Below are 21444 nucleotides of genomic sequence, written 5' to 3' on the forward strand. Positions count from 1 at the left end.
GTCTGATATCCAGTGCATGAAAACATGACTACACCGTGACTTTTCTATTCAGATAGGGAGCACCTAGACCAGGAGCTCTGGCCAATCAGAAATCTAGACGTCTTTGGTGCGACTCTGACGGTGCCAAGCATACGTTTGGGCATCTCAGTAGTGGCACCCCTCGGGCTTGTAGTCGGAAACATACAAACGCCCCCGCGATAGAGAGCCCCTTCCCTCCTACATCCTCGTTGCCGCTTCTCTGCGCCCGTCCTGTCCGATTCAGCTGTAGCCCTCCCGCGCACACGACAGCCCGCCCACCATGTCACGGCGGCCCAATCCCGCCGCCGATCGCGCGGAGCAGAACCGCCAGACGCTCAAGAGCTTGGTCAAGATCGAGGCGAACAAGAGCTGCGCGGATTGCAAGAGGAACAAGCGTGTGTAAATTGCAAAACTAGGAGTTTCAATCTGCTTACACAAAGGACAGACCCGCGATGGGCCAGCTGGAACCTAGGCATCTTTGTGTGCATTCGGTGCGCCTCCCGCCTCCACCCCTCCACATGCGTCGTTGACAGATAACAGATGCTCCGGCATTCACCGTGGCATGGGAACACACATCAGCAAAGTCAAATCAGTGGACCTGGATTCATGGACCGACGAACAGCTACAGAGCGTGCTGAAGTGGGGCAACGCGCGCGCGAACAAGTCAGTCTCCCTATGCTGAGACTGGGCTTGAATTGACGCGGATAGGTACTGGGAAGCAAAACTGGCACCTGGGCACGTCCCATCGGAAACGTACGTTGCCGGCCTCTTGCACCTTCACCAATTCTAACTGTTAGACAGCAAGATTGAGAACTTCATCCGCACAAAGTACGAGTCGAAGCGATGGGTCATGGACGGCCCCATGCCAGACCCAGCATCACTGGATGTCGAGGACGATGACATGGTGAGGCTCGTATGCATCTTGCGCCCGCACGTTTGGCTAACATCACGAACAGCCCCTGAAGAAGGTCCAAGAAAAAGTCCAGATCGAACGTTCTGCATCGCAACGCCTCGGCGGTTCGTCCTCACGCACACCCCCACCACCTCGAGCCGCGCCCCCACCGCAGCCCGCCATCGATCTGTTCGGCGACGAGACACCTGCCCCTCCACGCGCCAGCACCGGGCCTCCTCAGCCACGCGCTGTTCCCCCGAAAGCTGAGCCAGCGCCACCGAAACAAACCAAGGCTGGCGACTCTCTGCTGGGACTCGACTTCCTAGGTAGTGCCCCATCTCAACCCGCCCGACCCTCCAGCACCGGCCCAGCCGCCGCCGCCGCCCCCTCACGGCCAGACCTTAAGCAGTCGATCCTCTCTCTGTATGCCGCAAAGCCCGCCGCACCGCCGCAGCCCCAGCAACACGCGCGGCAAGACTCATTTGGTGGTCTCGCCTCTCCCTCGCAGCAGTCGCCCCAGGCACAGCAGTCCTCGTTCGGTGGACTGAATGACGCATTCAGCAGCCTCTCCTTCGGCGCGCCCGCCGCCGCACCGAAACCCTCCCCCTTCTCCGGCCTGGACTCCTTCTCGAGCGCCAAATCTCCGCCCTCTACGTCGTCGTCAGCCATGTTCGGCGGCGGCGGCAACTTCTTCGACTCCGCGCCCGCACAAAAGTCGCCGCCGATCAGGCAAACCACACAGAACCCCGCAGGCAGCAACTACTCTGCCTTTTCTTCTGCGCCCGCGCCCGCGCAGACAAGCTCGGGCATGAACGACCTCCTCGATCTCTCCATGCCGTCTGCCCCCGCTCCCCAACCTCCGGTCCAGAGCATGGTTTCACCACCAATCAACCAGGCGTTCAACCTCTCCCAGCCCGCTGCACCCCAAGCAGCCCCGACCCCTGCAGCCGCACCCGCAGCTTCCTTCTCTGGCTTCTCAAACATGGACGCGTGGGGGAGCACTGATGCGTGGGCGTCCCCCGCTGCACAACAGACGACATCGCATGCGCCAGTCCAGCCCAGCACGCAATCACATGCGGCACCGAAGAGTCCTGGCTGGGGCGCCCCGAGCGTGACGCAGGACGATGACTTTGGCGGGTGGAGCAGTGCCGCGCCCGTCCAGAAAACGACGACCGCGACGACCGCGACTCACCAATCGACTTCGCAGAGTAAGCCGGCGGGCGGATTCGGGGGAGGGGATGATTTGTTTAGTAATGTTTGGGAGTAGGTTGGGTAGGAACTGGGGAGGGTTTGGGTGTGGGTTGGCGTACATACGTAGAGACTGGAGGTACCGGGTGTGGTGGGGATTGTGGAGGTGTAGACGGGGGGTAGAAGCGTGTGGGTGGGAAGCAGTGAGCATAGGCACGAGAAGGAGAATGAAATGAAATGAAGCGAAATGAAACGCATGCGTGATCCAGTCCGTCCAGTCTTTCTTGTTGATCTCACCTACTTTCGTTTGCTACCGTGTACGCGCCGTGAGCGTGGACTGGGTGTTCCCTTGCCATTTCGAACGGGGAAAGAGATGGGTGGAGTGGAGTTTAGGCGAACTGAGGGTAAGGGGGAGTGGGACAGTGGGAATGGGAAGGAGAGTAGCTCCTTTCTCGCGACAGGTGATGTGCTGCATGTTTGTACGGGTGGGGAGCGGACTTGTCGGTGTATCCTGGTGATGCTTGTGCGATATTGCGGGCTGCTGCGCGGTGGAGGGGCGTTAGTGGTGGTCGGGGTGGGGCGTGATGGTGGGTGGTGGTGAGTGGTCTGTTGTCATGGTGCGTGATGCGGTGGGATGGAGAAGGGCTGAGGGGCGGAGGGTGCATAGGGGCAAGGTCAGAGTGAAAAATACATGCGTCAAAGCGGGTAGTCTAGGCGAGGGGTTCACAGCGGAGGTATACTGCAAGGTTCAGGCCATTAGGAGGTAGCATGGAGCGACAGTGGAGTGATGTAAGAGAAAGAGAAACCCGTGTTTTATCTTTTCTGGGTGTTTTTGAAGAGGCTATAGTGAATTCGCATCTTCCATGTGGTCTTCTTAGTGCCTGAAACTGCTAACGAACTCCAGATACCGTTCCAATATAAGCGTGTTGGGTGAACCTAATGAATACGACGTGCTATTGCTGATTTGCGTTTGCATATACTCCGCCAGTCTTTGCTCACAAGCTTGCCTGCAAAAGGAAAATTCTGCGAATCTGTTATGTCGTCATTCCTGCGCAATAACGATTGGCCTCCAACAGTTTGCCTGTTCGAGTTGGTGCGGTGATGATCCAGGGTAAACGCATCCAACCCCGCTATCTCCTCACTTCACACGACGCTTCGACACGAGGCCCTGGAGAACGATACCCGTGCTGCAATGGATGGGTTTGGGGAGTTGCCGGTTCGAGAAGGTTGATTGACTTGGCCGATCGCCACTCGCCCAGCTTGGCCATGGGAGCAAGTGTGCCAGCTCCTACATATGATACGTGACATCCAATCTTTACGATTATCACTCCGAGCAGTCACATGAATTAAGTAGGTCTCAACTATTTGAATTCTGCTTGCTAGGAAGAGGTAAATCAATGCACTCGCGAAACTCGCTCAATCCAACTAGGATACAACATAACAGAACTACGAAGCCTCCGCCGTCTCAGAGTCAGAACGTTCCTCCAGCTTCAGATCAAGCATCTCCGCCATCTATCCAGCAAACGCATGTCTCCAGCTTCTGCTGTCCAATTTAGAGCGCTGAGACTGGAATCCTTGTAAATAAGGGGGATCGCGTCTAGCTGCAGTTTAAATCCCATCGTCATTTCCTGTGGCAATATGGGTGAAGAAAGTTTATGATTCATGTTAATATCTGCCCCGGCTTTCAGTAGAATGTCCACGATGTCTAGATTTCTTCTTTCCACGGCTACTTGCAAAGCCGTCCCTGGATATCTTTCTTCCAAAAGTACATCACGCTCTCCCCTTATGGAGCTCAAAAAAGCCCCCTTCTCGATGACCAGCCCTACTACTTCTATGTGACCTCTAAACGCCGCCGCTCACAGTAGTATATATTGTTTTGCGCTTATTGCATTCACGTCGGCTCTACACTGTTCAAATTCATGTTGGCGCACAGTGCAATGCCATCTCGTCCTTACTATTTTTCATACCTTTTACATCGTGACGTTCCCAGACAAGCAGTCTTCCAAAGATGTCGTTCCAACCGTACAATGTTTCAACAAGAAGGACCGGTAATGCTTTCTCAGTTTGATAGATTGACAGTTTCGATCATTTACTTTCGTGAACACAGTCTTGTTTCTCGTCGAAGTCTACCAGAGCAAAAGAACATGGGGAGGTCAAGAAATCCCAAATCAACTTTTCAAGTTCTTGCAGGAGCGGATCCAATGTCTTCAGACAAATCGCAAAATCAACGATGTCGCTGGCGAAGCCAATCGCGGCAAGTGCTTCCATTGGCATGCTGAGGAACTTCAGTTGTTCTTGGAAGGAATTGTGGTTGTACTGGGATCATGATTCACCTCAGAGATTGCATCTCGCAGTTGTATATCCTCGAGACGTAGCAAAGCCTGTTCACTTTTTCGTCACATACCACACCAAATCTGAGCTCACCAACAGCAACGCAAACGCTTAAACGTGATTCAGTGCCAATAATGTGGTCGGACGCCGAGAGCATGTTGTAAGCAATTTTCAGGTGCAAATCAGTCGACCTCAGCACCCGATGCTTGCCCCTGCGCAACGAATCTGAAACATGGCTGGTGCGTATTAAAGGTGAGCATAAGTCGGTATGATAAGGACCTCCTATAATCTGTTAATTCTGTTTCACGTCAGCAGTACCGATAGGTCCTTGGGGTGAGAAGTATTTATGGAGAAGAGCTAGTTTGTAATGCATGTCCACCAAAAGATGTAAGGAACCCCAGATAAAGCCCCCAAAACTTTGCTGCCTAGATCCCCAACGAGCAAATCATTGTGTCTGAGATGGACCCGCGAAAGCCAGAGGTCTAGGCCTTCCCCAATGGTCGCACGGATTGAACCTCCAGATAGATTGGTGCTTCCTCGAGAACCACAAAGCATTCAAGTATGGCAGGAAAAATGGAACCGGCGGAAACTTCCCTAGTCCGGGAACGGTCTTGTCGTAGCATCCAAACAGCATGGGAAGGACGAGATTCTATAGGACGTGAGCAACTTGGGGTAGCGGTTCGGTGCGAATACATACTGGGTCCGCCGAATTGACCGATGTCTGTGCGGCTGCATCCATGACCTTCTTCAGTGCCTTGCCGTCGTACTTTTCCATATCGAGTATCATGTTTACCTCATCGTGTAGGTGCACGTTGAGGATTGGCGCGAATCTTTCGATCATGTCTTTGACCTTTGCGGCATCGTACTCAGCTTTCCCTTCGTGCATCTCCCCCACATATGTTCTGAGTTCCTCGAAACCTTGCTCGAAAGCATGGTGCTGCTCGACGTTCCTGCTGGTGATGCTCTCTGAAGCTCCCGCTGCTTTCGCGATCCCATCCCACCCGGGAAAAGCCTCTGTCTCTTCCATCGAATGATGGTGGTGCACCATGTCGCCCCACGTTTTGATATACAGCACGAAGTCCTTAATATCCCCCGGCTTGGTTACGTGCTCGCATTGGTGGTAGATGGCATTCATTCCTCGTAAGATCAAGTTGTGGACATGGGCCATCTCGACAGCCATGTCGAGCACATCCTTATTGGTGCTCTGAATTTTGTCAGCAGTTTCAATGAGCGTACGGTGTAACGTACAGTGCGTTGTCCCGGCATCCCGGGCAGCGGGAGGAGAGTGTATGGTTGGTCGGCCCATGGTTGACCCATCTTCAAGAGAGCTCGGGATCTGTAGAGGAAGCTTGGGAAAGGGAATATGTGAAAGAAAACGGAAGTGGATGTTTGTTGTGGACTTACCCTAGCATTTGAACCTAGCCTTCAGCTCAGCCGTGAGGGGCTATGGTCGCGAGGCTGATGTTCGCGTTTCCATCAGCACATAGGGACAACCGACCCTAACAGCCTGGGAAGCAGCCACAAGCTTTGCATACATCGTTGACCTATCCAGATAAGGTAATTATCTGCATGAAAAAACCAGTTTTTGAGCGGTTGCTGGTTGGCGATAACACCAAAAAGACACTTCTATCCGATTAGCGAGCTGCGTTTATTTTCAGCTGCAGAGTTGTTACCGGTCTTGTCAGCGCCACTCACACTGCCCAGATTTGCATTTACCTCATTGTGATCTGGCACAGACGCAGGCTCTAGCGGCAGTGACAAGTGCTGACGGGGCGGGGGCCAAAAGTGGTCGAGTCCGATGTCATTCGTCCACGCGAGTTGATTACGAGCTTTAAGGATTTCATTGCAGACCCAGGCGCGTGTTCCAACCTATACATGGTCTTGGAGCAACTTGATCTGAAGCCCTACGTGAGCCATTGTCTATTGACTCACACGTCCCTCATCCGCACAGCTTGCCTACGAAAGGTCCCAATAAAGCCGATGGGACCCGTCACAGCGACGGAGTATATCTGACGCCATTCTATCGGTAGTACCAAATGGAAATTCAGGGCGTACCTGGGATTGTGGCTGGCCCTTCAACGGTCAGCTGTGGAGTTTAGAGCATTCACAGCCAACCTAAATCGGGGTTTCTCTGGGTCGATACACATGACGGTTCAATGTGCTCGGCCCGTATGTATCACTGAAGGTCTTTGAATCCGGAACCATTCTATCCTTGCTCATTATACCATAGAGTACTCTCTAGAGGAAACATAAGCCAGAGGTAGTGCCAAATCCCGACACTATGGCTCGAAACGCTGCGGGCTGCTCCCGATAAGCGTCAGATGCACAAATGTGACACGTCTTGTTCAACATAGACTGGTGAGCCTATGAGAAATGAATTGCTAGCTGGTTATCCAGAACTGGGTAGTCGATTGAGTAAGTGCCGTGCCTCCCCGCACTTGGCTAGGCAAGACACCTGTTTGGATGCGAGCAAGTCACACGCTCCGTCCAACAACACTGAACGGCAGTCCTTGCTTTATTAGTACATACGCACAGCGACGTACCTCTTCACGGGTTCTATGCGGATCGCTCAGTGATCGAAACTACTTACTCTGGATACCACGCAGACTAATCCCGCGAAAATCTTCAGAGGTATCCTAGAGCAGACGCAGATGCAGACAAACAGGTTCCTTTTTTTTGTTGCTCAAAGCAGGCCATCATCCTGAGGACCAAAATGTCAACATCTTCGGCATGCTTCCTTCCAATGGCGATCCCGAGTACAACTGTGACTTCGTAGCAACCCTCAGTCACGCATGGACCCCACACGAAAACGCCCCATCCATAAGGCAAGACCCCTGAACATGTCCAGCCCCAAGCCTCAACGCAAACATCTACCCTTCAAAGCCAGCTTCTCAGCCTTTGATAACGACGCCCAGACTCCGGTAACATCTGAGAAAGTAAGACGCCGAGTGTTGAGACAAAGGAAGGCCCTGAGCATCGAGTACGTCGATGAGGACTTGAGTTGTGCAGCAAGAATGGCAGGTACCTGGCCTCTCGTCACACCGGATGCGGATGGGCCGTCTTACGAAACGTTGATGAAGGTACGGATAAGCTCGGGGTCGGAGGGGAGGGGAGGTAGTTGGGGCTAGATGGAGGCATCGCGGATCGATTGTGGACTGGGGGAGAATGGGGGTTGAGTCTTGTGCTTGTGCGTGGCTGGGAGATTGCTGGGAGAATGAGGGATACGCGGCCCACCGCCTCACTAGCTCGCAGGAGCACTATGTGATCGCTATATCCCAGGCCTATTCGCATATTCAGTACTATTCTCATGCTCCTACGCATCACGCAACAATCTCAGGCGCACATCTCGCTTCAACAGGCAAGGCAAACTTGATATATTGCTCCCTAAACTCCCACGAAACCAAGCCCAGCCCGTAGGCCTCCAGAACGCCCGATCTGATACCCGCGCACCGGCCAATCGCCAGACCACCAGTAGCAGAACCACACTACTCCCAGTCCTCCTCATCGCTCTCTTCAGCCACCGCCTTCTTCTTCTCCTGCGGGCTGCCCGGCGCCCGGCTCGTCGCTCCGCTGACGAGGTCATAGCTCGCGTCGCTGTCGGCCACGCTCTTTTCGTCGTTGGAGCGCCGCGGTTGCGCAGGCTTGAGCATGTCTTCTGCAGCGGGTTTGAGCGTGCCCTGGGACGCAGCAAGGTTCGTCGCGGACTTTGCGGCCTGCGGGGTGGACGTGGAGGTCTCGCCGGCGTTGTCGTCGTCGGAGTCTTCGTCCCAGGCTACTTCCTCTTCGTCGGCGGGTGCGGATGCGCCTGGGTTGTGTTAGATTTACGGGCAACAAGTGTGAATGCAGACCCCGGGTCGGGTGGGAATGTCACGTACCCTTGAGCATCTCGCGTCGGCGCTGCTCCTCGCTCTCAATCACGTGCCGCAGGAAGTAGTACCGCTCCCAGAACGCGGCGTACTCGACCTTCTCGGGCACGAGCTTCTCCATTGCGGTCCGCAGCTCCGCATGCTTCTCCAGATCGCGCGCAATCTCGTCCGTCTTCTTCTCGACGTCGAAGTCCGCCCGCCAGCCTGCCCACTCGGGACTCACGGGGTCTTTGAGGAAGGAGTCTAGCGAGGAGTGGATGACGTGCAGCTGGGCGTCGAAGCGCGTGGCATGCACTACTTTCTTGCCGGAGCTGTCCTTTGACTCGAAGAGCACTGCGCCTGGGTTCCCTGCTGCGTCTTCGGTAGGAGGCGCAATGGTTACGGCGTCGCGCAGGAACGAGCGTATGTTTGTGCCGAACTTGAGGAGCGCTTCGTCGGCGGCGTCTTCGGCTTTCTCGATGTCCTTGAGGCGCTTGGCGGCTTCGGCGCGGAAGCGGCTCAGCATGCCCTCTGCCTCTTTGACAATGTCGGCGGGGAGCGACTCTGGGCGGTCGGGGTGTGCATCTGGGTCAGCGGGAGCTTTGGATGTGGAGGGTGCGGATTCGGTGGTGGAGGATGAGGCATCGCCAGGGTTGACGGAGATGTTGCGCGTGTGCTTGATGATGGTAGAGATGCCCGCTGTGGCTTGCTTGCTGGCGCCGTCGTAGTATTGCTCGCCCTGCTCACGGGGGTTTGTTAGGGGAGCTTGTTGTAGGCTGGATCCAGAATACGGACCTGCTTCTTCACCGTACCTAGGAAGCCACCGAGACGAGCCGCCCACGGACTGCTGGATATCGCCTTGTATGCATCTTGTACCTCGCTTTGAAAGTTGTTGGTTGCGGGCGCGGCGGCGTCTTTGGGCGGGGTTGGGTCTTGCGGGTAGGCCTCTTCCTGGATGTGATCGTACGCGGAATCCATGATTGAGACGACAAGCTGCGGCGAGCTCTGCAGCTATGAGGAGCGGGGTTCCTGTCTTATACGCGCTGCGTTGTGGGTGTGAGGTCCTCGGCACTCCAGAGTACCGTTGTTGCGACGCTTGGGGGAGCTAGGGCAACGACGCACGCGGCCCCTGCATGGTTGTTGCGGGGCGGGGATACCGTTGTCACGTGAAAGCGAACACTCCTCTTGTTTCAGTCAATGCAGATTGATTGATATCTCATGAGGCTTCATGACACTGCCGTCATCTATGACCTTGTATACCACACGAGTGCCTGCATGTCCACGAGCAGACCCATATGATGTCTCGATCTAAATCATTGCCCGTTATATACAGCTTGTCTAACCCATATCGGGGTGATGAGATGAATACCTTGATGCTCTGTACACATAATCCATACATGTTGAGCTCGAAAATTCAGTGTCTAAGTGTGAAACGCCGCCACCTATGCAAGCTATCATTGGTTCATAACAATCGCATACCGCTAATGAAAAGTAGCATTCATGAAGGTGTGTTGCTGCTGCCGGGGGGAGTATCAGGCACGGAGCTTCCCCTCCCAGCAGCCTGTGGCAATCGAGGCGAGCTGGACGTGGGCGGTGCCGTTGGGGGAGCCCGGAAGCTGGGCTGCTTCATGGCCCGGTATTGACTCGGTCGGTCAGTGGCTCGTCGTAGAAGTGGACTGGCGGAGGAAGAAATCGAGTGCCGAATCTCACGAGATGGCAGCGGAATGTCCGCAGACGATTTGGCGCGATTGCCTCCGATGGGGGAGGAGTTAGGTAATGAGGGCGACACTGGCGTCGTAGACCGAGAGCGCGGGGATGCTTTGCCGTGCGGGTAACCTTCATAATCATATCGTCCTTCGCTAGGAGAAAGGGGTGTCGCGTCATCGTACCCTTCCGCACTGTCGTGAAACTCGTGCTCAAGGTAGTCCTCGCCACGTCGCTTGATCGGGCTCTCATCGTACGGGTCAAAGCCAACCCTCATCCGCGCTTCACGCCGGACACGTCGACGAATCTCAGCGTCTCCACCGGAGCCAACCGTGCTGCTGTCGGAAAGGAAGAAGTTCAAGAGCTCGTCTGGGACAGCAAGGTGTGAGGTTTGTTGGAACTGCTGCAGGGCAGTAAGGCGGACCAACATCTCAAGGAGAGAGAGCGAGGTCTTGATGGCCGGAGCGGCGGTAGGTGCTCGGTCCTGGCCTGATATTGGAAGGGAACTCTTCTGTGGAGATGGTATGAGTTGAGTGTCGGGTGGTGGAGGCGTCCACGTTGCTGGCGTCGAAGGCCGCATAGTCAGCTTGGAAAAGTACGAAGTAAGCCCGGGAGATGCAGACTCAGCCCGCTGCGGGGTTGCCGCTGCTGACGAGGTGGCTCCAATGTCGATGTCAGACTCGTCAACGTCGGAGTCTGAGGGCGGCTCTTCAGTGTAAACCTCAAAAGCCATCCACTCCAGGTCCAAGTTGGGGGGAAGACGCCATGGGTGGGTATGGGGCTCTGCGGTAGGTAACTCGTCTGTGTGCAGCTCTGCAGTCGATTCACGGCGCAGCTGTGCATCCAACTCCGACTGTTCTTCGTCTGGCTCTGATCCACCCACGGTATGTGAGTCATCAGAGTCATAGTCGGGCTCCACGTCGGTTTGCTCCATCATACGCCGAGGTGGTACAGCGTTTACATCTCGCTTTAGCAGAAGGATGGGGTTGTTCGTCTCGCCATCAGTTCCGATATTGAGTATCTTCCCCGTATCAGCATAGAAGATTTTGGAAATCTCATGGACAGGAATGATTTCTCGGATCCCCGCCAGGCCAACACCATGATATGGACCTGGCTGCTCTTCGCCTTCCTCGAAGGTGTGCACGCGGTCGTCTTCAAGATCTTCGACGATCAAAAGTTGGTATGCAAACTCGTGCGGGCGTCCTTCGGAAGGTATATGACCGTGCCCACGCTCATCAATTCGAGCAGCATCGCCTTCGAAATGTTCAGGGTATTGGTAGATGTTATCAAGCGGAACCCGCAGCAACACAGCACGAGCTTTATGCATAACCTCCTTCCAGGTTGTCTCCCGAATGTTCTCTTCATCTAGAGCCCGATTTGCATGTCCGGAAAACAACATGTACATGGAAAGGTGAAACGACGGCCCGATTTGTTGTGCACGGGGCATAGTCATGTTGTATTGTGTGTCGCCATGCGTGAGAAAAGTGCTGGCCTGCAACATCCTAGAAGGGGAGACTGTTGCTGGGAGAGTTGATGAGAGTGTGACGCCGGAGGTTGTTATGGCGAGGCTGATTAGAGGCACCGCATCTTCAATCCTATTGAGCAGTTTCTTGATCTCGGCGATGATGAGACGAAGTTCGAGGTCATTCTCAGCGCGCGACTTGCTGCGCGAGCTTCCTTTGCGCGCCAGCTTTTCCTCACCTACAGCCTTAGCAAGGCGTACGCCCAGGGACTGTATGTCGAACCGAAGGGACTTGGTCAGAGTCACAGCTGATTCTAGTGATGTATTTCCGCGGGCTGCTATCAGTTCGATCATATCAATTGCTGGCGAGATGATCTGCACAGAGGTCAGAGACGTGCTGGTCGCAGTATTTACCAAGGCCTACCCTGATCTTTCCTTCGAGCCGAAGCTGTAAGGCGGCCAACTCGGCTTTCTCGCGACTGTCCGCGGTCTGCTATCGTGTTAGGTTGATCACGTTACGCCGGCGTTGTAAAGACTGCGTCGTGCAAAATCGGCAGATTTCAGACTCCCGGCTTGGAATATGGTTGTCGGGGCCTACGCACCTTGAGCAATCGTGTACATTGTTGGAAGACGAAGCCACTCGTGATGGTGAAACCCGTTTTCACGGCGTAATTGACCGCCTGGTGAGTGATCTATGTTCGAGAAAGAGTCAGCGAAGTATATCACAGAGTCATAACTGTATCGGAGGCCGTTCGATACGGTCTGGTAACAGTAATGGCAGAGTCATACCTTGGATAGTAGAACCTCCATGCTGACTGTATGGGGTGTTGGGCCGCCAATCAGCGCGCGGGCGGTCCGGGTGGTAACAACGATGCCCAAGCGCAGCGTGCCTTTAACGCCGAAGAAATCGAAGCGGGTAGCCCAAGGCAAGGGGACGACCGAGAGAGAGAGTCATTATATCGGCGAGTTTGCTGTCTGGAAGCACGCACCCTTCATCTGGTTTGGGAATCCTGGTCTGGGTCAGGCAGGCGCGATCTTTGGTGGCTGCCCAGCGTTTGCCCCGCGGCCCACCACGATCCGCATACTTTTTCCCCTCGCACCTCGCCGCCCTCAACAAGCTCCGTATAAAGCACGGCCCGTCCATTTCGCATTTCTGCACCGCCAGAAACGCAGACTCAGACTCGCGCTGTCGTAAACGCACCCGAGTCGACGCTCGATTTTCGATTTTCGATAGGCCCCGCCCCCCCCCCCGCACACGCACGCTCGCACACACAATGGCAGACTCGTGGGAGCAAGAGGAGGACAACCTGTCGCAGCAGGCACAGAACCTCAACCTCAACAACAACAATAACGCGCAAGGACAGTTCAGGCCTGGCGGCGCAGCGTTCACTCCGGGCGCATCGTCTTTCACCCCCGGTGCGTCGTCGTTCACGCCTGGGCAGCAATACCAGCAGTATGGCGGAGGATACCAGCAATATGGCCAATACGGCCAGCAGCAGTACGGCCAGCAGGGATACAGCAACTTCCAGCAGTATGGTCAGCAGCAAGGCTTCCCCCAGTACGGACAATACGGACAGCAGCAGTACGGCCAGCAGGGCTACGGCGCCCAGGGCCAAGGCCAATATAACTACCAGCAACAGCAAAACTTCCAGCCGCAACAACAGCAACAGCGCCAGGCGCCCGTCCAGATCGCGAAAAGAGGTGACAACAACGCTCCGGCCGCCCCGGCTGCCCAGCCGAAGAACGATGCTGCACCCAAAGCCAAGGTTCTGAGCATCGGAGGCGATGCTGCGCCCAAGGCAAAGGTCCTGTCTATTGGCGGAGATGCCGCTGCTCCCAAGGTGGAGAAGGCGGGCGGCACAAAAGTCTTGAGCCTGGGAGGCGCACCCGCTGCTGCACCCACAGCGAAGGACAATGTTGACACCAAGGCCCCCGAGGCTGGAGCGAAGGTCGCCGCAGCCGTGGCCATCGAGAAGACTGGCGAACCCACTGGAGCCTCCGGTCCATCCGGTCGGACATCACCCACACCTTCAACAGGCCGTAGCTCGCCCAGCCGAGCGGAAGGATTGAACAAGAAGCAGTTGGTTGATCTTGAAAAGGAGCAGGAAGAAGATGTTGACGAGGCAGTTCTTGCTGAAATGTACGGAAAAGAACACATCAATGTCATCTTCCTTGGTCACGTTGACGCCGGCAAGTCTACGCTCGGTGGTAGTATCCTTTTCGCCACCGGCATGGTCGATGAGCGAACCATGGACAAATACAAGAGGGAAGCCAAGGATGCCGGCCGTGAAACCTGGTACCTATCATGGGCTTTGGATCTAACCAAAGAAGAACGATCCAAAGGCAAGACTGTCGAAGTTGGTAGGGGATTCTTCGAGACCGAAAAGCGACGATACTCTATCCTCGATGCACCGGGCCACAAGACTTACGTTCCAAGCATGATTGGCGGTGCAGCTCAGGCTGATGTCGGAATTCTTGTCATCTCTGCCCGCAAGGGTGAGTACGAGACGGGTTTCGAGAAGGGTGGACAGACTCGCGAGCACGCTATGTTGGCTAAGACCCAGGGTGTGAACAAGCTTGTGGTTGCTGTCAACAAGATGGACGACCCGACTGTCGAGTGGTCTGAGGAGCGTTACAAGGAGTGCACAACGAAGCTTACGGTATTCCTGAAGGGTGTGGGTTATAACCCAAAGACTGACATCGCCTTCATGCCCATCAGTGCTCAAACAACGGTCGGTATCAAAGACCGAGTCCCCAAAGAGCTTGCACCATGGCATAACGGCCCTTCGCTGCTTGAGTACCTCGACAACATGAAGGCTCTCGAGAGGAAGCTCAACGCACCCTTCATGATGCCCATATCTGCCAAGTACCGAGATCTTGGTACTATGATTGAGGGCAAGATTGAGTCCGGTGTCATCAAGAAGGAGAACAAGTACCTCATGATGCCTAACCGAGACACCATCACGATTTCTGCGCTTTACGGAGAGCAAGAAGACGAAATTCCCGGAGCCGCATGCGGTGACCAGGTCCGTATCCGTCTTCGTGGTGTTGAAGAAGAAGACATCCTTCCCGGATTCGTGCTCTGTTCACCCAAGAGGCCCGTACACTGCGTGTCAACCTTCGAGGCTCAGATTGTCCTACTAGACCTCAAGAGTATTCTTACAGCGGGTTACAATTGCGTACTACACGTGCACGCCGCCCAAGAAGAGGTCACTTTCGAGGCCTTACTACACAAGCTTGAGAAGGGCACAGGCAGGAAGAGCAAGAAGGCGCCCGGATTCGCCACAAAGGGCATGTCGATCATTGCGCGACTCAAGGTCACTGGTACTGCCGGCGCTCTCTGCGTCGAGCGATTCGAGGACTACCCCCAACTTGGTCGCTTCACGCTTCGGTAAGCCGACCAATATTCCACGACGTTTGGATACACACTAACACTGTACAGTGACCAAGGACAGACGATTGCCATTGGTAAGATCACTAAGTTGATCACGGAGGAGCAGGCCGCCGCCGCCGCTGCTGCTGCCGCTGCCGCTGCTTAAGCGAGTCGAAGAGCTGGCCGTAGAGCCAAGACGAATCACGAGCACGTCGCCACAGCTTAGGCTGCGACTGCTTTCGCGACCATCATGAGGAGCTAGTCGCGCGGAGAGGTCGGAGAGAGCGACGCTCAGGCGGAGTCGCCGCTGTCAACAGGGTGGATTTAGCATATAGACATCAAAAGAACCTGATTTAGTTCTCTGCTCCACTCGAAGTATCCTAATTGATTCCTGCGTCGAACCAGATTGTCGCAATACTGGGGCATACAATATCGGGCCGCTTGTCCCTTTTCACACACTGGGACAGATGGAGTGCCACTTTAGCCAAATGAGGCAAGCCTACCGCTGTGAGAGGGCGACAAAGACAAGCCTTTTAGTGCCGCAATCAATGGGTAACCTTAAGTGACTTTCCTGTCTGGGAAGGATGCCCTGGTGTACAGTTGTGTGAAGCATGGAATTGTCAGTCATATATTTGAGATTTGGTGCGCTGAGATCTTTGGCGGGCTCGCGGAATGACGCAGTTGTATCGGAGATAGCTTTTCCTGTGTAACATCCGACACATGTTCTCAGGGCAGTCCTCTGGAACGGAAATTACTGTATTAACATGGAATTGTAGTGTAGCGGATGCCTTCGAAGTCTGCTTGGGTTTGGTGATTCGGCGGGACCTGGTCCCGTGAACACGCGCGGGAGATCGCCGCCACCAAAAGTTTCCCCACGCCTCAACCCACACCCACTTATCACACCTCTCCACAACCACAGCACCTCGCGCCCCTGCGCGTCCATCGCCCGCCATGCAAGGCTTCAACATGGGCCGGTACTACCCGCCCGACGCCTCGAACCCGCCCACCTTCAACGCCAAGCCGCCCTTGTCCTCGCGCACCAAGCCCTCGGGCGCCCTCACCGTGCGCTTCGAGCTCCCCTTCGCCGTATGGTGCGCGCACTGCAAGCCCGAAGCCATCGTCGGCCAGGGTGTGCGCTTCAACGCCGAGAAGAAGAAGGTCGGAAACTACTACTCCACGCCGATATGGAGTTTCCGCATGAAGCACAGTGCGTGTGGTGGGTGGTGGGAGATCCGCACGGATCCGAAAGAGGCGAAATATGTTGTTGTGGAGGGCGCCACGCGGCGGAACTATGGGGAGGAAGAGGGTGGGGAAGGCGAGATGAAGTTCTTGAGCGAGGAGGAGAGGGAACGGAGGAGGAATGACGCGTTTGCGATGCTAGAGGGGAAGAAGGGGGAGGAGGTGGAGAAGAAGGCGCATACGGAGAGGTTAGACGAGCTATATGAGGCGGCCGAGGTGTGGAGGGATCCGTATGATGTCAATGCGCGGTTGAGGCGGGAGTTTCGGGAGAAGAGGAGGGGCTGGAAGAGGGAGGATCGCGTGAAGGAGGGGATGCAGGAAAAGTTTAGTTTTGGATATGAGATCGCGGATGCGACAGAGGCAGACGATGTGAGGGCGAAGATGGTCGAGTTTGGCGCGAGTACGGTGGACGAGGGTGTTCAAGAGGTGGTGAAGAGGCCATTGTTCACGAGTGTCAAGGCGGCGATGACGGAGACCGGATCGAAGAAGAAGCTGAAGGCCGAGATCGTGGCGGAGAAGAGTCGCAAGAATTTGCAGCAGTCCCTGGTGGGGAATACGCGGGCGGTAATCGACCCGTTCCTGTCTGCAGAGGCGAAGAGTTCGCCGAAGCTGAGTCTGGGCATCAAGCGCAAACGAGAAGAAGAGGCCGCTGGCGTGGAGAAAGCACAGTCGTCAGCGACAGATTTGCCTGAGCAAAATGCCGCGAAGGCTCCGGCTCTGACCGCCGCACTGGTGGACTACGATTCAGACTGAGGAAGACGACGAACAAGGAAAACAAACCAAGTCACCGGCCCTTCCAGAGACGCTATGTCCGCCTCATTAATCGTGGACGCTTTTCTGCGTTCGCAGCCCTGGCTATGCTACTCCACATCTTGTCAGGGAGCACATAACGGCGACCATGATTTTTTTTTTAGCGAATGATACCCATTATTTCCTCACCACGTACACATTTGACACAATATTTGATGTTCAGCAAATGTATAACTGCGCTTGTCTCGTCTTGACATATCTTGCATGTCTACGTCAACTACTGACACCACCCATTTTGCTATTTTCAAGCACAGCGCCACAACCGCTATGAACACAATCATATGAGAGGGTCATACACACGAAAACAACTGATTTCTGGGAGCACGTGCATGAACATGACCCTGCACGATGACGCGGGACCGGTCTGTCAAACCCATAATCAGATAGCAGAGCTCTCATGTCAATCCAGACATGGGCCAAGGTATGTAGAAATAAGGTACGCATTACAAGACTATTTTTGAAGTATTTTCAGATTCGCCGCTATGTATGCTCCGCAATGCTACAATAAGGGTATATCACACGTGCTCGTCGCTCAAATCAGCCCTCCACCGCGCGCTCGTCAATAGAAGAGAAACATTACCACACATACACACTTAAACACACTTACAGATGGGTAGACACGACGGTACATATCACACCTCCTTATCTTCCTTCCAGACATCAATTCAAGATCTGGCGCGTGGGGAGATCAGTACACGATCTTCTCCTCCCAGATCGGCGCCTCCCTCGCCTTGCCCTCGTCAACCCCAATCCACGACACCTTATTCTTCTCATTAAACACCGCCTGCTCGTCCGTGATCTCGAGCCCAGGCACCTCCTTCTTCGTATCGCGGACCTCGCGTGCCGAAATACCCATCTCGTCGCGCACGATCCAGAGGATAGGCGTCGGCGAGGTAACGGCTGGGTTGAAGTACGCGCGCTTGGCAATCTCGACGGGTAGCGGCTCTTGCGGCTGGTGGTAGTATTGGTCGAGCTTGGAAGAGAGCACGACGGTCGAATTGCGCTCTGGGTTGATGAGCTTGGCGAGGAAGGCGGGGATCTTGGTGGGCTTGGGGGCGGCCGCGGGGGAGGAGGGAGCGGCTGCCGACTTCTCCGGAGTGACGGCGGCGGCGAGGCCGTGCTCGAGCTCGGTGGTTGCGGGCGTGGGGTCAGTGTAGGCGAGGCGAGCTTCATGGTTGGTAAGTGCGCTGCGGAGGCAGAGGTGGCCGATGATGGTGAGGGCGAGAAGGAGGCATTCGATGGCAAGTGGGCCGGCGGCCATCTTGTTGTCGCCGGTTGCGATAGCGAAGAGGCCAATGAGGCAGCCTTCGGAAATGTACACGCCGGTGATGAGCTGGCGAAGGGCACGCTGGTAAGCCTGGCCTTGGGTGTCGATGTTGGTTTCGTAGCAGTAGAGGAAGTTGTAGCGGAAGGCGATGTAGATGAGGGAGAAGCCAACGGTGGCAAAACCCAGGACAAGGGGAGCAATGCCAGAGTAGGAGAGCGCAATCACACCCAAGTTGGTCCACTTGGGGAATTCAGAGCCCCACATGGGTGCGGAGAGTTTGACGAGCTTCTGCCAGACCTTGCGAGGAGTCTTGCCAGGCAGAATGCGGCCGAGCAAGACGATGCCGACAAAGCCACCGATGTTGAGCAGGGTACCGGCGGCGGAGGAAAGTCCGAATAGAATAAAATAGCTAATGTAGATGTTGGATGCCTTCGGTAGGTTTGCAGACAACAGAGTGAGGACCTGACCGGGATTGTCTCGCACACTTTGTATCACGGCAGTGGCAGCGCTCGAGCAAGTTGTGATGAGGAAGACCTGAACAACCTGGAAGGCAAAGTACCAGGACTGAGTCTGCAACTCTACCTGGCTAAGCGTCACCCAACCAGCAAGTTTGGCCATCACTGTGCACGTTAGCTTCAAGCTAAATTGATAGTAACCCGCTGCAAGACTTACATCGGCAGATGATAGGCACGAGGGCCATCAGCACGGCAAGCATGATAACGGGAAGGAGACCTGTCACCACGCCGAGGATTACACTAGGAATATCATTGATCCACGCTAGCCAGGTAAACGTCTTGGTGAGGTAGTTGATGTTGGAGATGATACCGACGACAGCAACGGGGATGGCAAAGAAGATGATTCCAACGGAGATGAAGGCCGTTGCGGCGATCCACCTAACCCAGTGTTCAGCGGTGCCAATGCGCAGATTGTTCCAGACAACCTCCTCGGGGAGGACACCGAGCTGGCGGGCAGACATCTTTGAGTTGGGCTTGGTCTTCCTCTTCTGCATCAACATCCAGGCATCCTGTGCCGAGCGCTGCGTGTCGAATTCCAAGAAGACGGCACCAACCAGTTCGGCCTTACCCTGCCAGTGCTTGTCCTGCTCGGCCTCGATCTTGGGGATGAGCTCGGCCAAGTGCTGACGTCCATAGGTGATGGTGTCGACCTTCTTGCCGATGAGGAACTTGAGGCGGTGGGTAGGGCGGTCCTTGGGGTTGCAGAAGTGATCGAGGCCCTCTCCAGCCTTGTACGCCTTCTTACCCTTCTCCGTCTTGATTCGGTTCTGGTTGGCGTCGCGGGACAGCTGGATTTCGCCAGCCTCGAGCTTCAACGCGGTCTCATCCCGATCATCAACGAGCTCCTGCAGCGCCTTGCAATTGGAGGCAACCCACGCATGCTTGACGCCGGGGAACATCTCGAACAGGGCGGCCTGGGTGATATTCTTGGGGACATTGGTGAATAAGATGGTTTTGGAGGACAGGCGGCTGGCACCCCACGGAGAACGCCGGTAGGCCTGGCGCAGGTTGACGGCGAAGAAGGATTCGCGGGCAATGATGAGCATGACCAGGGTCAAGAAGACGAACGACACCAACGCATGGGCATAGTAGCGGTTGACATTCTTGACATTGCTCATGGAGAGCATATTAAGCTGCTTCTTGCCCCCGCCGCCGGTCGCATTGATGGGGAACAGAACGGGCCACGTGATGCAGCAGCCGAGGAAGCACACAACGATGAGCAGCTTGAAGAAGCGCACGAACAGGTAGCCGTCGATGGACTGGTGGTCGAGGATGTATTCATCCTTGATGTGTCGGAAGTCCTTGATCCAGCCGAACAGGCCATTGCTCGGGGCGGGCGTCTTGCGCTGGTCGCCCAGGCTGTTGATGTAGGTACGCGGGGCATAGAGCCTGCGGAAATGGCGGCGGAAGATCAAGAACAGAGTGACGAAGATGAAGGCGGAAATGGCAGTCGGCACTAGGGTCGACACCAGGCTGGACAGCGAGTTGTCCTTCTCTGTGTCGCGGTTGGACCCTGCGACGCCGTCGTCCTAAGCGTGCCGTCAGCGGGTTTGGCCGCAGCGGGTCCGTCTTTGTTTACTCACACGCGCAAAAAGCTGGCCGAAAGCCATGGTGCTCTTGCAAGGCTCGGCTGTCGAGTCCTGTTGGCGGAAGAGGATTGTAGGTGTCTAGGAAGTGTAGATTCGCGACCAGAGGCCCCAAGCGCAATTAAACAGGGCTCGCACTGGCAGATGTAGTCCTCCTATCTAGGCTGCCCCACGTCATGCCAAGGTCCAAAACAGCAAAGCGCTGCCAAAACGCGGCCGCTAAAGCAAAATACACCGTCGCTTGTCGCTGGGCGCGCGCCTTTCAGCTCCAACGTGCTGTCCTCTGCACGCGTGATTCTGGGCCCTCGAAGAGCTGCACACGCAGGCCGCACCAGCCTCAAAGCATCGGGACAGGCTGCTCGGCCGCTCCGTCGCCCGCTGCAGCCCGTGTTGTCGGCCTCCACTGCGTTGTTCGCAGAGTCCGGCGGAGGCGTTTCCGCCCGTGGTGCGTGTACACGCGCGAGATTGCACGACTGATTCGAGGACCCCAGCCCCTGACCGCGCATCCCTGCGCCCATCGCGAGATTCGGGATCTGTGCCCGATCTTGTCACGTTGGACTCTGCGTTCCAGGATTTTTGTGTGCTGATCAGAGACAGGGGGAAGCGTTGCCGAGCGAAAAATGATGTCAATCCTGTTGGCTGTCCAACCCTGTGCTCTTCAACAACTCTCTGTCACGCCATGTACAACTGCGAAACTGGGAAGCCACGCATTGCCTTGGTTGGCGACTGCACATTGACCCGCCGCCGCGCCAGGTTCCTTGTGGCATACACCTTATCACTGATGCTATCGTTGTGCGGCCTCGTTCGCTGGGTACGCGCTCAGCCTCGCCAGTCGCAGATTGGCACCCCTCCAGCCGTCCAGCAGAGCGACCTAGACCGCACCAGCCACAGCCTCTTCACGCCAAACACCATGCACAAATCCCATGTCCTCCGTATGCGGACTGCTACTGCCTCCCATCTGACCTCTGCTTCGTGGCCATGCATTAAATTTGTCTTTCAGCTCGCGACCCCTGCTCGCGATCTAGATTTTCGTCTCGAAACTTACCGATACGAGCAAATCCCGCAATCCTCCAGGTGAGGTGCACAGCCACAGGTTCCCACGTACGATGGATATTTTCCGCAAAGGTCTAGAACCACGTCTCTGCAATAGCGACACCTTATGATGAGGTCGAGCACAGCCTCGAGTTCATCTACCATGCTCGTTCTACACCCTG

General features: G+C 55.5%; 8 protein-coding genes across 8 annotated transcripts; 4 read left to right on the plus strand and 4 right to left on the minus strand.

The window, feature by feature from the left end:
* The first annotated feature begins 161 nt into the window (after positions 1-161).
* CC84DRAFT_1159091 (ArfGap-domain-containing protein) lies at positions 162-2289 on the plus strand. The gene is made up of 6 exons (XM_018177137.1): positions 162-413; positions 464-509; positions 559-681; positions 727-771; positions 820-922; positions 975-2289. The coding sequence occupies exons 1-6, from the start codon at positions 299-301 to the stop codon at positions 2175-2177; spliced, it is 1635 nt and encodes a 544-aa protein (XP_018041965.1). The 5' UTR covers positions 162-298; the 3' UTR covers positions 2178-2289.
* A 2513-nt stretch (positions 2290-4802) lies between these two features.
* Positions 4803-5746, minus strand: CC84DRAFT_1133515 (uncharacterized protein; the record flags this gene model as incomplete). The annotated part of the gene is made up of 3 exons (XM_018175979.1): positions 4803-5078; positions 5127-5633; positions 5678-5746. 3 exons carry the CDS (start codon positions 5744-5746, stop codon positions 4875-4877), a joined length of 780 nt encoding a protein of 259 aa, XP_018041966.1. The 3' UTR covers positions 4803-4874.
* A 2040-nt stretch (positions 5747-7786) lies between these two features.
* On the minus strand, positions 7787-9369 carry CC84DRAFT_1107240 (BSD-domain-containing protein). Its single transcript, XM_018175166.1, has 3 exons — positions 9070-9369; positions 8305-9013; positions 7787-8234 (listed from the first exon to the last, which is right to left on the minus strand). The coding sequence occupies exons 1-3, from the start codon at positions 9250-9252 to the stop codon at positions 7915-7917; spliced, it is 1212 nt and encodes a 403-aa protein (XP_018041967.1). The 5' UTR covers positions 9253-9369; the 3' UTR covers positions 7787-7914.
* Positions 9370-9492: 123 nt separating this feature from the next.
* Positions 9493-12464, minus strand: CC84DRAFT_1159094 (Ran-binding-domain-containing protein). Its single transcript, XM_018177138.1, has 4 exons — positions 12230-12464; positions 12043-12132; positions 11865-11930; positions 9493-11815 (listed from the first exon to the last, which is right to left on the minus strand). The coding sequence occupies exons 1-4, from the start codon at positions 12248-12250 to the stop codon at positions 9773-9775; spliced, it is 2220 nt and encodes a 739-aa protein (XP_018041968.1). The 5' UTR covers positions 12251-12464; the 3' UTR covers positions 9493-9772.
* Positions 12465-12547: 83 nt separating this feature from the next.
* On the plus strand, positions 12548-15181 carry CC84DRAFT_1107244 (uncharacterized protein). The gene is made up of 2 exons (XM_018175167.1): positions 12548-14831; positions 14883-15181. The coding sequence occupies exons 1-2, from the start codon at positions 12715-12717 to the stop codon at positions 14977-14979; spliced, it is 2214 nt and encodes a 737-aa protein (XP_018041969.1). The 5' UTR covers positions 12548-12714; the 3' UTR covers positions 14980-15181.
* Positions 15182-15702: 521 nt separating this feature from the next.
* CC84DRAFT_1159096 (uncharacterized protein) lies at positions 15703-16979 on the plus strand. The gene has a single exon (XM_018177139.1). The coding sequence runs from the start codon at positions 15780-15782 to the stop codon at positions 16803-16805; it is 1026 nt and encodes a 341-aa protein (XP_018041970.1). The 5' UTR covers positions 15703-15779; the 3' UTR covers positions 16806-16979.
* A 319-nt stretch (positions 16980-17298) lies between these two features.
* Positions 17299-20341, minus strand: CC84DRAFT_1200836 (DUF221-domain-containing protein). Its single transcript, XM_018181688.1, has 3 exons — positions 20228-20341; positions 18802-20173; positions 17299-18749 (listed from the first exon to the last, which is right to left on the minus strand). The coding sequence occupies exons 1-3, from the start codon at positions 20252-20254 to the stop codon at positions 17551-17553; spliced, it is 2598 nt and encodes an 865-aa protein (XP_018041971.1). The 5' UTR covers positions 20255-20341; the 3' UTR covers positions 17299-17550.
* A 429-nt stretch (positions 20342-20770) lies between these two features.
* CC84DRAFT_40943 (uncharacterized protein) lies at positions 20771-21399 on the plus strand. The gene has a single exon (XM_018186087.1). It carries the CDS (start codon positions 20910-20912, stop codon positions 21306-21308), a length of 399 nt encoding a protein of 132 aa, XP_018041972.1. The 5' UTR covers positions 20771-20909; the 3' UTR covers positions 21309-21399.
* The last annotated feature ends 45 nt before the right edge of the window (positions 21400-21444 follow it).

Source organism: Paraphaeosphaeria sporulosa (assembly GCF_001642045.1).
Source record: "Paraphaeosphaeria sporulosa strain AP3s5-JAC2a unplaced genomic scaffold CC84scaffold_1, whole genome shotgun sequence".
NCBI classification, from domain to species: Eukaryota; Fungi; Ascomycota; class Dothideomycetes; order Pleosporales; family Didymosphaeriaceae; genus Paraphaeosphaeria; species Paraphaeosphaeria sporulosa.